Here is a 14,573-nt window from a genome sequence, read left to right as displayed (position 1 = left end):
TATCGTAGAGAAATTAACAGTTCTGGTGGACATTCCTGCAGTCAGCATGCCAATTTTACGCTCCCTCAACTTGAGACATCTGTGGCATGTGTGTGTGAAACACAACTGCTCATTTTAGTGGGCTTTTATTGTCCCCAGCACAAGGTGCGTCTGTTTTAATGATCATGCTGTTTAATCAGCTTCTTGATATTCCACACCTGTCAGGTGGATAGTGAGCATTTCTCCTTTGCTAAGATAATCTAACAGGGATGTAAATTAATGTGTGCCCAAATTGAGAGAAATGAGCTTTTTATGCATATGGAACTTTTCTTTGATCTTTTATTTCAGCTCATGAAACCAACATTATGTTTTTGTGTACTGTAGGTGTCATGCATTGATGGAGTAGCTTTTAGAATGCATTACCCATGGCATAAAGTTGCCAGGCTAGTTACATTTATTTGAAATTCCTGTACAATATTTAGAAAAGTTTGAGGCTACTAGCTACCCTGTAAGTGTCAGTGAGCTCTAACTTCAATGAACATTATTGTTCACATAATACATAACAGAAACAATGCCAGTAGTGTATCTAATACTCACTTGGACACAATGTAGTTTTACATCTAGATTCAATATACTACTTACCACAGAACAAAAGGGTTTATTGTGCACATATGAAAATGCATTACAAAAAAACAGACCTAAAACATGATTGTTTTGAGGGTATTGTTTAGACAATGTACATTAAAATATGTGCCCGAGTGAGGTCCCTGTTTTGAACAAGCAATGTTTGAGTGAAGGTGCGCTTTGAAATATAATTCCTAGAACAGACATCCCATTCAAGTCAATGTGTGAAAATGCAGTTGTCTAAGGGCTTTTCCTCTTCTGGTCATTCTGTTTCTATGGTTGTGTTCTCTGTGCTAATAACCAGTGCTTCTATGTGTGGATGGGGGCATCACCCTCAGAAGCGCACTCGTACCCTCCAGGAGTAGTTGGTGAGGACCTTGTTCTTTTTCCTCACGATGCAGGTGTATGTGCCCTCGTTGATGGCGTTGGCCACGATACTGATGTGGTCGTCTTTTAGGGAGATGTAGCCAGGGTGGGAGTACTCCAAAATCTCTCCGTCCTTGTACCAGCTACAGAAACAGTACAAATACATTTAAATTCAGTCCATTGTTGGTATGATATCATGATTCATTAGAAGTGATATTGGGCTAAATAAGACACTCACTATACTTTGCCTGCCTTTGCTGCAATTTTCTTCCCACATCGGAAGGTGAGCTTCTTCCCCTCAGCCACCAGCTTGTGTTTGGTCCGTTGGGGGGTGGGGGTGGGGGCCACGGTGGGGAAGGGGAACTCTGAAGAAAGTTAGGGAACACAAGGTTAAAGGCTGGGGTATCCACTTCTGTATAGTCTTAGTATTAACCAGACATGACTCAGTGTGGTATGGCTTTAATTTCACAAAAGGATGTTAATGTCTTTTCATGAAATGTTTACTCCAAAAAGTAAACAAAGCGCCCAGAATATGTCTTCTTAGTAAATGTTTAATCTGATCTGAGTAGGAATTTAGGATCATACTTAAAATTATCCCCCAAGACTTACACACTCAAACTATCTGCCTACATGTGTATCAAAAAACTTCATGGCAACTCCATTGTAGATGTTTAAGGACATTCTCTATCTAGTTAATTTACCCAAGTGCTACGGCCATTCGATGAGTGTAAACACGATGTTGTGCCTCATGATCAGTTGAAAGTCTGTTTAAAAGGCAGCCACTAGTTTGGGCCGCAGAATTCCCAAATTGACCTTCCGCGTCTCTAACACTCAAGCCACAGTCTGAAATTCCAGTGGTTTGGAGTCATACTGGAATTTTCCACAGCCGTACAATGTCTCCCAATCAACAATGAGGAACAGATTAGGAGCCAGGAATGGTATCCTTTCTCCTCTCCACATTCTCCCTTGTTACACATATAAATCGGACAAACCCACAATCTATGGCTGCCGTGGCGAGGAGGAGTCATATCCTGTTGTGCAACCGGAGGCCTCGGCCCTGGTGAGACCGGTTGCGGAGGTTATGTGAATTTAAGCTGTTGAGGTGCTTCACTAAGATGCTCTGCTCGCTTACTATAAAGCAGACCAAAATACATCCAGAGGTAATTATTTCTGAATGAGTCACATCCAGTGGCAAGTATCTAATCTAACTTTAAATCAGAAGGGCTGCAAACCCTCATCATGGTTTTGTTGGCTGCGTTACGATGCATTGGCAAATGGTACAGATGCGATTCCATGCACCAGTAGATTGGGAGTAATCTTTTTTTCCTTTGCAGTGCTGCTCTTACCATAACAGAAATCACAGCTGGAGGGGCAGTGCTTCTGCATGAGCTTGCGCTTGCTGTCGCAATAGCCTTTTCGCGCCCAGGCTGGACAGATAAATAATCTATCCAAACATCCTACAGGGGAGGAGGAAAGAGAGGGATGAGAGTGCTAATTTCAGTCTACAGAAAGGAATTTGGGATGACAATCTGCCTTCACATTTATGACTCACTCACTGTATTACAGGTTCAACAATAGTCATTAAGGCCATGTTTACTTGCAGCAGGTAGTAAATCAATTATTTGTGAAGCATCTATATAGTGCTTAGGAAGATATCATGAATAGTCTATAAAGCCTGTATAAATTGGTTGTTTAAAGTGGGACCATTATTTTAAATAAGGATTTATTTCATTTGAAAGATATGCTACTGGTGATTTGTTTTGTGCTACAAAACAATATGACACTGTTTATTCTGTCTGTTCTCCAGGGCTTTTTGATTGTGGGTGCTTAGCTTTACCATAGAGTCGGTGCAGGCCCCACACCTCGTCTTGTGTGATGAGCTTGCGCCCCGTTAGAGTTGCGTTCAGGTGCATGATGGCCTTGGGGTTCAGGGAGTGCATGAGGCCCAGGACGTGGCCAATCTCGTGAGCCGCTACATGGACCAAGTCTGTCAGCCATACCCCTGCACAAACCAACAACACAAAACTGTTCATTCTGTCTTAGTAATTGGGGTGCATCATAATAGTCGAAAGTAGCTAAAGTCCTTTCCCTCATCCACTGAACTATACACATGAAAGCTAGTTCCGAGTGGCATAACAACATATGGCTTTCACCTATACCTGCTACTGAGACACAGTTGATCTAACAACAACGGCAAAATCTAACTACGCTTCTAAGTTCAGTATCTTCCAACCATTACACATTTAGGCACAGTATTACACTGTGGACTATTCCAGCTTCAAGACATAATTACCAACTACAGTGTCCACCATTTTCACTTTTCAACCCTGTGCATCTGATTAATTCAACTGGACATCCAGCAAGTATTTGTGGTGCTGAGTGCACAACAGCAGCTTACAAAAATCAGGAAAGAGATCACCCAAGGTGCCTGCCTTTTTTCCAGCTGAAGCGCATGTTTCCCAGAATCCAATACTCATGGTCGTCAAAGTGGATCTCGCCCGTCGGAGGGAAGAAAGCATGTGCCAGTTCGCCAGTGATGCCGTCGAAACAGTGGTGCAAGTAGGACTGCAGACAGTCTGTGTGGTTGATGGGGTAGAAGCCTGCCAAAAAGAGACAGAGCTGTGCCTCAGACAGCGCAACCAAGAGGGGAAACTCCAGACTCTCTCATTCTACATACAATAGAGTCTAGAAGATGATGGATTTCAAACTTCTTAACACCACTGAGGATGACTGTCATTTTTCACACTTGCATCAAGTATTTATGCTGGAACAAGACTCCCAGATCATGGTGCTCCCACTCTGATGGCTTCGGCATGATTTAGATCATTTTAAAATGATTACACATGCTTGGAAGGTGTACAGGACTCTTTATCAAACAAATAGAGCCATGAATCATGCTGAACATTAGATAACTAGACAGTAGAGGGAGATTTGTTCATTTCAAATGCTGAGGGCATTTCAGACACATGTCACTGTATAGGCCTTCTGCTAGATTATATGCCAGTCATCATGCCTGATATACTTTAGGTGGGGGCACAACAACATATACCTATCTTGATGTCTGCCTCCTGGTCAGCGGGCACCTCTCTAAAGCTGAAGGGCGAGACATCACTCCACATAGTGAAGGCTTTGGCAATGCCCCGGCGCGTGTCACTGGCATTCATCAGGCTCCTTGGGAAAGAGAGCAGCCTGCACAGACACAATGCCATTATCTGGGGAACCCACATAGCATATTACAACAGCAGAAATCAGTAAAAGCAATTGGCGCTATCATAAAGCTCTGACAGCTGTCCCTCGTAAATATGGCTGAAGTCAATTCAAACAGCATTTCTTTTTAGACAGTAAATGTTTGGTAAGAAAGGAGGGTGAAATAAAATCTCCAAACTTGTAAGTGAGCTTGAACTTGTCCCATTTGAGTTTCTCAGGGGTGAGGGTGTAGCGCTTGTTCCTGGAGAGGTGGAGAACCTGCGTGCGGGCATCTTTGCGAATCCCAATCATTAACACACCAGAGGTGTGAACTTCTTCCTTGGACAAAAAAATTGTAGATTAACCGCCTGAGATTTGGCGTGACCAGTTAGGAGCGAGGAGAGGAGTTTCAACCTACTGGACACATGTCACCTCAACATCCAGATGTCATTTATATTTATGATCGGGATCTGGATTCCCAGCAAACAAATGTTGGTTTCCAGAACTTTGTGTGACAGTTATTTGTCAAAAGATAACCTTTAGGAAACGTTACAGATAAATTCTGGGTTCACTGGGTTGGCCTTAAGTGACTCTTTTAAAAAAATGTATACTGAACATAAATATAAACGCAACATGTAAATTATTAGTCCCATGTTTCATAAGCTGAAATAAAAGATCCCAGAAATGTTCCATACACACAAAAAGCTTATTTCTCTAAAATGTTGTGCACAAATTTGTTTACATCCCTGTTAGTGAGCATTTCTCCTTTGCCAAGATAATCCATCCACTTGACAGGTGTGGCATATCAAGAAGCTGATTAAACAGCACGATCATTACACAGGTGCACCTTGTGCAGGGGACAATAAAAGGCCATTCTAAAGTGTGAAGTTTTGTCACACAACACAATGCCACACATGTTGCCAGAAAAATGAATGTTAATTTATCTTCCTCCAACATCGTTTTAGAGAATTTGACAGAAAGTCCAACTGGCCTCACAACCGCAGACCACGTGTATGGCGTCGTGTGGGTGAGCAGTTTGCTGGTGTCAACGTTGTGAACTGAGTGTCCCATGGCGGCAGCGGAGTTATGGTATGGGCAGGCATAAGCTACAGACAATGAATACAATTGCATTTTATCTATGTCAATTTGAATGCACAAAGATACTGTGACAAGATCCTGAGGCCCATTGTCGTGCCATTCATCCGCCGCCATCACCTCATGTTTCAGCATGATAATGCACGGCCCCATGTCACAAGGGTCTGTAAACAATTCCTGGAAGTTGAACATTTCCATGGTCTGCATACTCGCCAGACATGTCACTCATTGAGCATGTTTGGAATGCTCTTGATCGACGTGTACAACAGCGTTTTCCAGATCAACTTGTACGACAATGTTTTCCAGTTTCCACCAATATCCAGAAACTTTGCACAGTCATTGAAGAAGAGTGGGACAACAGGCCACAATCAACAGCCTGATCAACTCTATGTGAAGGAGATATGTCTCGCTGCTTGAGGCAAATGGTGATCACACCAGAGACTGATTTGGTTTTCTGATCCACACCCCTACTTTTGTTTTTAAAGGTATCGGTGACCAACAGATGCATATCTGTATTCCCAGTCATGTGAACTCCATAGATTAGGACCAAATTAATTTAGTGCAATTGACTGATTTCCTTATTTGAACTGTAACCAAGTAAAATCTTTGAAATTGTTGCATGGAGCGTTTAGATTTTTGTTCAGTAGATAATTAACCTAGTGTTTGCCTTTGTGTTTATGAACTACACATAGCTAGTGCTTAGTATTTTAGCACTGTTAGTGTTCCTGTCTTTGTGGCTGACTGACAGATTATTATGATATGACTGACTTGATCCAGTGTCTGAACCAGACCAAAGAACCAAGCACCAGGAGAATATTGCTAACAACATGAGATGGAAGAACAAAAGTATTCATGGAAGGAACTTGAGAAACTGGACAAAAACGGTGGAGATCCCTAAGAATTAAAAAGTAAAAATTGTAACACTTTACTTGAAGGGGGTATACATAAAGCATGCATAATACCTTTATACTAGTCATTGTGTCTGCAGTATCATTCATTAAAAAATGTATAACACATTTATTTAACGTCATTTGTTTTTTTACTGCCACAGTACCCAACCCTCTGACACACTTCAAGTAGCAGGCTGAGAGCAGCACAGAGTTAATGTTGTACTGTAATCTACTTACACTGTTAGTTGAACTGACAGTTGTGATTCATGGTGTTAATTTATACAGTGTTTATAGTTATAATGTTCAAAATCTAAACAATCAACAGTTCCATGCTACAAGGGTTCTGGTTTGATGAGACCAGCTTAGGATACTCAACTCGATTGTAATTCTGCTGTTTCTAGAGGCTATTATCCCAATGCCTTGCATGTGAATGTTACATGTTACATTTTCATGCAAGGGCATTCCATTTTGTAGAAAAAGGAAGTGGTCAGCAGTAAAACTGCTTTCCAAACTTTAAGTATGATACATTTTGCAGATACAATATGTCTGATGGCCCTTTGGGGAGGGGCAAATGAGACTCTCCAAATAATAACACCAGGATTCTATTCTTGTTTTACAGCTGTGAAAGGCCAGCTATAGGTGCTTACTGTTTAAGAGTGTTTAGAAATATGTTGTGACTTTGTTTTTATATAATACTAATAGAATGTAAAATATACAGTTACAGTATACACTACCGTTCAAAAGTTTGGGGTCACTTAGAAATGTCCTTATTTTTGAAAGAAAAACACGTTTTTTTGTCCATTTAAAATAACATCAAATTGATCAGAAATACAGTGTAGACATTGTTTATGTTGTAAATGACTATTGTAGCTGGAAACGGCAGATTTCTTATGGAATATCTACATAGGCGTACAGAGGCCCATTATCAGCAACCATCACTCCTGTGTTCCAATGGCACGTTGTATTAGCTAATCTAAGCTTATCATTTTTAAAGGCTAAAAGCTGTGCTAATTATGTTAGCACAACTGAAATCTGTTGTTCTGATTAAAGAAGCAATAAAACTGGCCTTCAGACTAGTTGAGTATCTGGAGCATCAGCATTTGAGGGTTCAATTACAGGCTCAAAATGGCCAGAAACAAAGAACTTTCTTCTGAAACTCGTCAATCTAAACACCAGTCTCAACTCTTTGCAACTCTGTCTAGAAGGCCAGTATCCCGGAGTCGCCTCTTCACTGTTGACGTTGAGACTTGTGTTTTGCAGGTACTATTTAATGAAGCTGCTAGTTGAGGACTTGTGAGGCGTCTGTTTCTCAAATAGACACTCTAATGAACTTGTCCTCTTGCTCAGTTGTGCACCGGGGCCACCCACTCCTCTTTCTATTCTGGTTAGAGTCAGTTTGCACTGTTCTGTGAAGAAAGTAGTACACAGCCTTGTACGAGATCTTCAGTTTCTTGGCAATTTCTCGCATGGAATAGCCTTCATTTCTCAGAACAAGAATAAACTGACAAGTTTCAGAAGAAAGGACTTTGTTTCTGGCCATTTTGAGCCTGTAATCGAACCCACAAATTCTGATGCTCCAGATACTCAACTAGTCTAAAGAAGGACAGTTTTATTGCTTCTTTAATCAGAACAACAGTTTTCAGCTGTGCTAACATAATTGCAAAAGGGTTTTCTAATGATCAATTAGCCTTTTAAAATGATAAACTTGGATTAGCTAACACAACGTACCATTGGAACACAGGAGTGATGGTTGCTGATAATGGGCCTCTGTACGCCTATGTAGATATTCCATAAGAAATCGGCTGTTTCCAGCTACAATTGTCATTTACAACATTAACAATGTCTACATTGTATTTCTGATCAATTTGATGTTATTTTAATGGACAAAAGAAATTGCTTTTCTTTCAAAAATAAGGACATTTCTAAGTGACCCCAAACTTTTGAATGGTAGTTTACACTTTGACTGATTATCCAATAACTTTAGGTGACTTTGTTATCGGGGACTTTTATGACAAGTGAATAAGCTAATTTAGCCTATCCACAGATCTACTCCACAGTCCTTATCGTCAACAATAAGGGATTGGACCAACATGACCTGACCAAGTTCAACATTTACATACAAATACAGTGGAAATACAACCCCCCAAAAAAGCTTTTTCTAAAAATATGAATTTATACTATTAAAATATCTGTATGAAAATGTAATATTTTTTCTCAGAGAAATAATGTGGACACTATATGTAAAGGACGCCACGCAGCTGATTCTGCCCATACCTGGCGCTAACTCGGGACCTCTGCCATGCTAGCACACGTGACCGCCCTCCTGAAGTGTCCTACCAGTTGGAAAAAGCTAGATATTCGCTGGCACAAGTGGGGACACTTCAGGCTGAGAAGTAAGTTTCACACATCCCCATGTGCTACATATGCATTCCTTTTTTAATGTTCCTCAATCCTCAGGAAAACAAGGGCTTTGCCAAGAGCTGAGGCCTAGACACCCAGACGAACACCAGAGGAGCCCTGCAGAAGACTGAAGTCTTCCTGCCACACTTATAACAGAGTCAAGGAAACACACTACAAAAGAAGAGGACATAGCCTAGAAGCTGGAGCAATGTGAGAACAGTCCATGATTTCTATAAACTACATGTTGTTCTAAGCTGTACCATTTGCTACACCATTTCTTCCTATGGAAAACAACTGAAAATGTTCCAAAACAAGCGCACTGGAGATAACCTTTAGAACCTGCTCATTCAGTGCTCAACCAACATGCTAAGCTCCTCTTACTGTGCTCTCCTTTGAAGATTCCCAAACTGTTTGCCCCTGCTTTATTAATCAAGGATTCTGAGAAGTCTGCATTTGACTTAGTGTGAATTAATGAACAATATAAGATACTTTTAGAATAGCTAACTTGGTATAAGTGAGGGTTAAGACTTCATCCAGCCAGATCAAAACATTTTTATTGTGGCTACAATGCAATAAGAATAGTTGTTTTTTCCTCAACTGGGACAAGAATCAGGGCAAAACCAACCAAATTCTTAATTATTCTACAGAGATTGCATATCATACAAGCAAGTCTGGCTCTTGTGATGATATGTCTCAATCAAAGAAAATGTCATAATGGATTTTTGTCCCTTATTCTATACTAACTGTAGGCTATTGGATAGGTAGCCTATTGTAAAGGCTTACAATTATATTCATTGCATGCACCATCAAAACTAAAGAATTCCTCCAAATTATATAATATGAATAGGCTAAATTATAAATTACATGTATAATTACTGATTATATGAAGGAATTTCTGTCTGATGAAGTTTAACCAAAAATGTGATTCATATTACAATTACATTTTATTTATTTATTATTTGCTAATTTGTCACCAAGCAGATGTCTTGGTAGACACTGAAAAAAACAAGTTGAAATAAAATGAAAATATTGTTGCCCTAAACGGGTTTAATCATCCAAAATCTTTATCTTAACTTATTCCAGCATAACCTGTCCAGTATAGAAACTGAATGAAGTATTCAGCAGTGCAATTAAAGGAGGTATCAAGTTAGAAAGTGGAATTTTCACACCATACCTCTATTCTCCAGGTGGGAAATGCCGTGGTTTCTTGCATCCCTTCAAACAGAACCCCAAGCAACGCCACAGCCAGCAGAAGAGCACTGAAGTCGCCTCTTTGTAAACTTCTGAACGTCTGACACACCATCGTTGCGATATCGCCTTCCAGAAAAATTCCCTAAACAAAGACAGACTAGTCAGTTTCACCACCATCGATCCGCATGGATATCAATGGCCATCCAATGCATCCTTTTATTTGACAAATGAATTTTAAATTGAGGATAACGGAGGATAACGGTGTTAAGGCTGGAATCCTTGGTCACCCGCCGCCAGCTCCAGGCTGCATCAAACTTTGCAGCTTTCTGTACAACCTTCGGCCGCAGCGCTATTCCGCAGTCTGCCAAATGGTTTCACATTACTTTAAATGGAGGTCAGAGTTTGACAAGTTTAAATGGAAAGGAAACCAGCTGCACGTAGTCGACAATCGTAAAACTATTTTGATATAACTATTATTTTTGCATGCTTATTAATCTAGAAGTTCATTACAGAGATTTGATCATGGATTTAAAAAATGTAGGCCTGCTCAAATACCTATGTGTGGGTCTCTCATTTTAGCTGAGGAATACGCATAGGGCAATAGGTTGACTTTGATTTATATTGAACCTTATTTCAATATTTTCGGACTCTTAATTAAAAATTCCATATTTTTTGTTCTAATTGCATAGGAAAATAGTATATCTGTGACAGGCGTGATGCAAGCAACAAATATTTCTCAAATTGTATTTTAATTGGAGTAAATTACCTACATCAAATTAATTGTGAAAATGTATGCAGGTCTTTGTAAAACTCGTGCGTTTGTGAAGGCCCAAAACACGCAATTTGAGTCTGGGCTGCATTCGTATTCAGCAACGTTCGAAAATAATTGGAAAACAAATTGCTTCACAAGTGTTTTTTTTTTAAAGTATGGTATTTGCCCCGAATTTAGTTGAACGTTTTCCCCCGTTTACGAATCTGTGTGGGATAGTGAGAGATCGCACTGAACCACCACCAGAGAACCAATAACTTCCTGGCCTGCCTTAGTATTTCTAATACATCCGTTGTTGCGAGTGTACAAAATAAGCGATATTTTAAATCCCAATTTTTTCCAGTTATTTTTCTTATTTTATTTAAATGTTCTTATTGAGGAATGGCTTCTTCTTGCACATGTCATCAACAACACCCGGAACGCAGATCACATTGAAGTAAGTTTCTAACGGCGCCTATTTACGTCTGCACTCACTCAAGAGGGTTGGACGAAATGTCGTCCGTCGGGGTTAACCGTGATCAGCCAGTGAAATATTCTCGAAATTGACACGTAGCAAGTTTACCAAGGGAGTAGGGTCAGCCCTGTGGTTAGGTAGCGGTCACATAAATATGTTGTTACATGGCGTGAAATAGTTTATCGGATAACGGATGCATAAAACAGGTAAAGTCTTGTTTCGGACATTTAATTTGGCCCTGGCGTTTGGCTTGCTAATAGCACACTGGATAGTTAGCTTTAATCTTTTAATCTATGTAGTTGACTATCCAGCAGTGCAATGCTGTAAATGGCAATTTTGCGAGGTTGTAGGGAGCAAACAATGTGGCCATCCAACAGGTGTGTTGTACAATTCACAACATGGTGCATTGAAATTCAGGTGATCCAACTAGCATATTTCTAGCTACTCGGGAACTACTGGAAATAAACAGACTCGTTTGCTACCTACGTCTTAGCATGTAGTAGCACGCTTTAATCCTGCTCAACAACAACAAAACATTCTGGTCTCACGCTCTTGCAACCCTTCAATTATGACGGACAATACAATAACTACCCCATACTGGTTTTCAATAACTTAAAGAGCCTACATTCTGATGCTCTTCTTCATTAAATGAGATGTTCATTGTACATAAATGACATTCTGTGTGTGACCTCTGTAATTCTGTTACAGGTTTACCTTCTGTTTCTTTGTTTTGTGGACACTGGCAGAGGTATGGCTGTGGGGCAGAAACCAAGCAGTGCAGAGACATTTGTTTTGGCTGGATTGAATGGACATGGAGAGACAAGTCACACCGGTTTGAATGACACTGTGCAGAATCACACCGCCGACCACCAGAGCTCGGGGAGGGCCAGAGTCGCGTCTGACATGAGGTACAAGTGTGCTGCTTATGTGCTGGCCCTGCGGCCGTGGAGTTTCAGCGCCTCCCTCACACCGGTGGCTCTGGGCAGTGCCCTGGCCTACAAGCTGGAGGGCTCTGTGGACTTGGTCATCCTCATGGTGTGTGCCGTGGCAGTGCTGGTGGTGCACGGGGCAGGGAATCTGGTTAACACTTACTATGACTTCTCCAAAGGGATCGACCACAAGAAGAGCGACGATAGGACTCTGGTGGATGAGATCCTGGCGCCGCAGGACGTGGTCATGTTCGGAGCGCTGCTCTACTCTCTGGGCTGCTTGTGTGCCACCCTGCTCTACTTTCTCTCCACGTTGAGGATGGAGCATCTGGCCCTTATTTATTTTGGAGGGCTCTCCAGCTCTTTTCTGTACACGGGAGGTGAGCTTGGCATTAACCTGTTTCAAAATGTACTGACATTATTTCCCTCACTTTATTTACAAGTACACACACACTAATATCCAGATTCTTACGATACCTTTCTTGTCCTGTTTTCAGGCATTGGTCTTAAGTACGTGGCCCTGGGGGACGTGGTGATCCTGATCACGTTTGGCCCCCTGGCGGTCATGTTTGCCCATGCTGTGCAGGTGGGCTACCTGTCTGTCCTGCCTCTGGTCTACGCCGTTCCCCTGGCCCTCAACACAGAGGCTATCCTACACAGCAACAATACCAGAGACATGGACTCTGACAAACAGGCGGGCATCGTCACTCTGGCCATTCTCATCGGGCCAACGTTGTCCTACATCCTCTTCAACCTCCTGCTGTTTGTCCCTTATGTGCTCTTCTGCATCCTGGCCACCCACTACACCATCAGCATGGCCCTGCCCCTGCTCACGTTGCCTATGGCCTTCCCCCTAGAGAGGCAGTTCCGCAGCCAGTGCTATTCCAAGATTCCCCAAAAGACAGCCAAGCTCAACCTCCTGATGGGACTTTTCTATGTCTTTGGGATCATTCTGGCACCTCAAGGCAGCTTACCGCTACTGTGATTGAATTGTAGCTTCTTTTATAGCTTTTTTTGTTGTTGAAATGCAGACTAGTTTATGTACATCTTTGTATTTGTAATTGTTTACTTGAGTTCAAAGGCTTTAATGTATTGTCTAATTTATACGTCCAGAGAAACAGTTTAGTTACTCTTCTTTAATACTGACAGATATAACCAGATGCGTAACTGGTCCAGTATTTTGCATAGTTTTGTGTATCGATTGAAGTCTGAGATGTGTTCAGACTCATTTGGTATAAGACTACAGTACAGAGGACATTTCAAGTCCTGATGCCTCAAAATGAGGACAGACGTTGAAGAAACGGTTGCCATGGGTTGCGGCGGGCCCTCAGACTTGCTACCGGTGATGCAATTCTTCAAAATGTCAATAAACCAAATCTAAACCATTTAATCTCTGTAAATTGAAATTAAATGTCAGTTTTCTTTGGTTATGTTAGGACAATAGCCTGATTTATTAGTCAGGGTTTGAGGTTAAAATTATGAATTGCAATAATGTTTTTATTTGTGTTCAGACTCATTTGGTATAAGACTACAGTACAGAGGACATTTCAAGTCCTGATGCCTCATCTCAGACTTTTATTTGGGGGGCCTTGTAATTATCAGGTTTTGCAGTCAAGGTTTGGGAATTTCCATTTTATTTTGTTAGACAGAGGACTGCAACCATTAATTGATTCAGTCTATAAACAAATACAAATGAACGTACATGGAAATGCCCCCAAATGGTCCAAATCTCAGCCTGATTTGCATCGGACCAGTTAGTGATCTTTTAGGATTTTACTATTAAATGTATGGTTTGGGAAGTTATGGATTCATTAAGAAATGACATCTATTGTCTTTGTCTTTCTTGTTCCTCACATAATGACATTTCAAATTGGGTTGTCATAAGAGAAAAAAATGCAAAAAAATGTAATGTTTTTATTTACTTCAGGTTCTTGCTGTCAGAATTTGATATAGAAATAATTTTGACTATTTCAGAGAAGACTATAGTTTTACATTTTATTAAAGGTTTTGAAATATGCAATGTAAATAGGGCCAGTGCCCATACTCTGCCACAGCTTTCTGTTGAGCTCCAAACTTCAGGTTTGAATAAGACCTCAATTCACATATTGGAGCCAGTGCTTATCATTAGATATGCAAGCCCACAGTGTTAATCCTCTGGAAGCCAGGAGGTTTTGCTCCCCCTCGGGCTTGTGCGTTGGAGGAGATCTTCGTGGGATATACTCAGCCTTGTCTCAGGGTAGTATGTTGGTGGTCTGTTTGTCTCTCTAGTGGTGTGGGAACTGTGCTTTGGCAAAGTGGGTGGGGGTATTGTCGGATGGGGCCACTGTCCCCCGACCCACCCTGTCTCAGTCTCCAGTATCTATGCTGTAATACTCTATGTGCCGGGGGGCTAGGTCAGTCTTTTATATCTGGTGTAATTCTCCTGTCTTATCTGGTGTCCTGTGTGAATTTAAGTATGCTGCCTCTAATTCTCCCTCCCGTCCCGGAGGACCGGAGCCCTACGATCATGCCTCAGGACTACCTGGCCCGATGACTCCTGGCAGTCCCCAGTCCACCTGGTCGTGCTGCTGCTTCAGTTTCAACTGTTCTGCCTGTTGCTATGGAACCCTGACATATTCACCGGACGTGCTACCTTGTCCCGGACCTGCTATTTTCGACTCTCTACTGCACCTGCTGTCTCGACCTCTGAA

General features: G+C 41.4%; 2 protein-coding genes across 5 annotated transcripts; one reads left to right on the top strand and one right to left on the bottom strand.

The window, feature by feature from the left end:
• Positions 1 to 621: 621 nt before the first annotated feature.
• Positions 622 to 10,079, bottom strand: LOC106566877 (matrix metalloproteinase-23). Of its 2 annotated transcripts, none has more exons than XM_082959995.1 (8): positions 9,715 to 10,079; positions 4,355 to 4,494; positions 4,019 to 4,158; positions 3,402 to 3,569; positions 2,807 to 2,971; positions 2,316 to 2,426; positions 1,208 to 1,334; positions 622 to 1,112 (listed from the first exon to the last, which is right to left on the bottom strand). In XM_082959995.1, the coding sequence occupies exons 1-8, from the start codon at positions 9,841 to 9,843 to the stop codon at positions 938 to 940; spliced, it is 1,155 nt and encodes a 384-aa protein (XP_082816121.1). In that variant the 5' UTR covers positions 9,844 to 10,079; the 3' UTR covers positions 622 to 937. The 2 variants fall into 2 exon arrangements, with proteins under 2 accessions (XP_082816121.1, XP_013990868.1); XM_014135393.3 differs by having other exon boundaries at positions 4,355 to 4,490; positions 9,715 to 10,056.
• Positions 10,080 to 10,723: 644 nt separating this feature from the next.
• LOC106566876 (ubiA prenyltransferase domain-containing protein 1) lies at positions 10,724 to 13,268 on the top strand. Of its 3 annotated transcripts, none has more exons than XM_014135389.3 (3): positions 10,724 to 10,936; positions 11,663 to 12,263; positions 12,381 to 13,268. In XM_014135389.3, exons 2-3 carry the CDS (start codon positions 11,705 to 11,707, stop codon positions 12,866 to 12,868), a joined length of 1,047 nt encoding a protein of 348 aa, XP_013990864.1. In that variant the 5' UTR covers positions 10,724 to 10,936; positions 11,663 to 11,704; the 3' UTR covers positions 12,869 to 13,268. The 3 variants fall into 3 exon arrangements, with proteins under 3 accessions (XP_013990864.1, XP_013990863.1, XP_013990866.1); XM_014135388.2 differs by lacking the exon at positions 10,724 to 10,936 and adding an exon at positions 10,953 to 11,160; XM_014135391.3 differs by lacking the exon at positions 10,724 to 10,936 and adding an exon at positions 10,954 to 11,160 and having other exon boundaries at positions 11,701 to 12,263.
• Positions 13,269 to 14,573: the final 1,305 nt, after the last annotated feature.

The sequence above is a fragment of the Salmo salar genome, chromosome 13 (assembly GCF_965601325.2).
Source record: "Salmo salar chromosome 13, fSalSal1, whole genome shotgun sequence".
NCBI classification, from domain to species: domain Eukaryota; kingdom Metazoa; phylum Chordata; class Actinopteri; order Salmoniformes; family Salmonidae; genus Salmo; species Salmo salar.
This window is presented reverse-complemented; position numbering and strand designations above follow the sequence as displayed.

What these genes read in the sequence shown, in the direction of transcription:
- LOC106566877 (XM_082959995.1), bottom strand. Translation starts at nt 9,843, where the DNA reads ATGGTGTGTCAGACGTTCAGAAGTTTACAAAGAGGCGACTTCAGTGCT. An exon ending in GCGCTTCAGCTGGAAAAAAG is followed by an intron (nt 2,972 to 3,401) that starts GCAGGCACCTTG and finishes TGGTTTGTGCAG; the next exon opens with GGGTATGGCTGACAGACTTG. An exon ending in CAGCTGTGATTTCTGTTATG is followed by an intron (nt 1,335 to 2,315) that starts GTAAGAGCAGCA and finishes AACTTTCTTCAG; the next exon opens with AGTTCCCCTTCCCCACCGTG.
- LOC106566876 (XM_014135389.3), top strand. Translation starts at nt 11,705, where the DNA reads ATGGCTGTGGGGCAGAAACCAAGCAGTGCAGAGACATTTGTTTTGGCT. An exon ending in CTCTTTTCTGTACACGGGAG is followed by an intron (nt 12,264 to 12,380) that starts GTGAGCTTGGCA and finishes TCCTGTTTTCAG; the next exon opens with GCATTGGTCTTAAGTACGTG.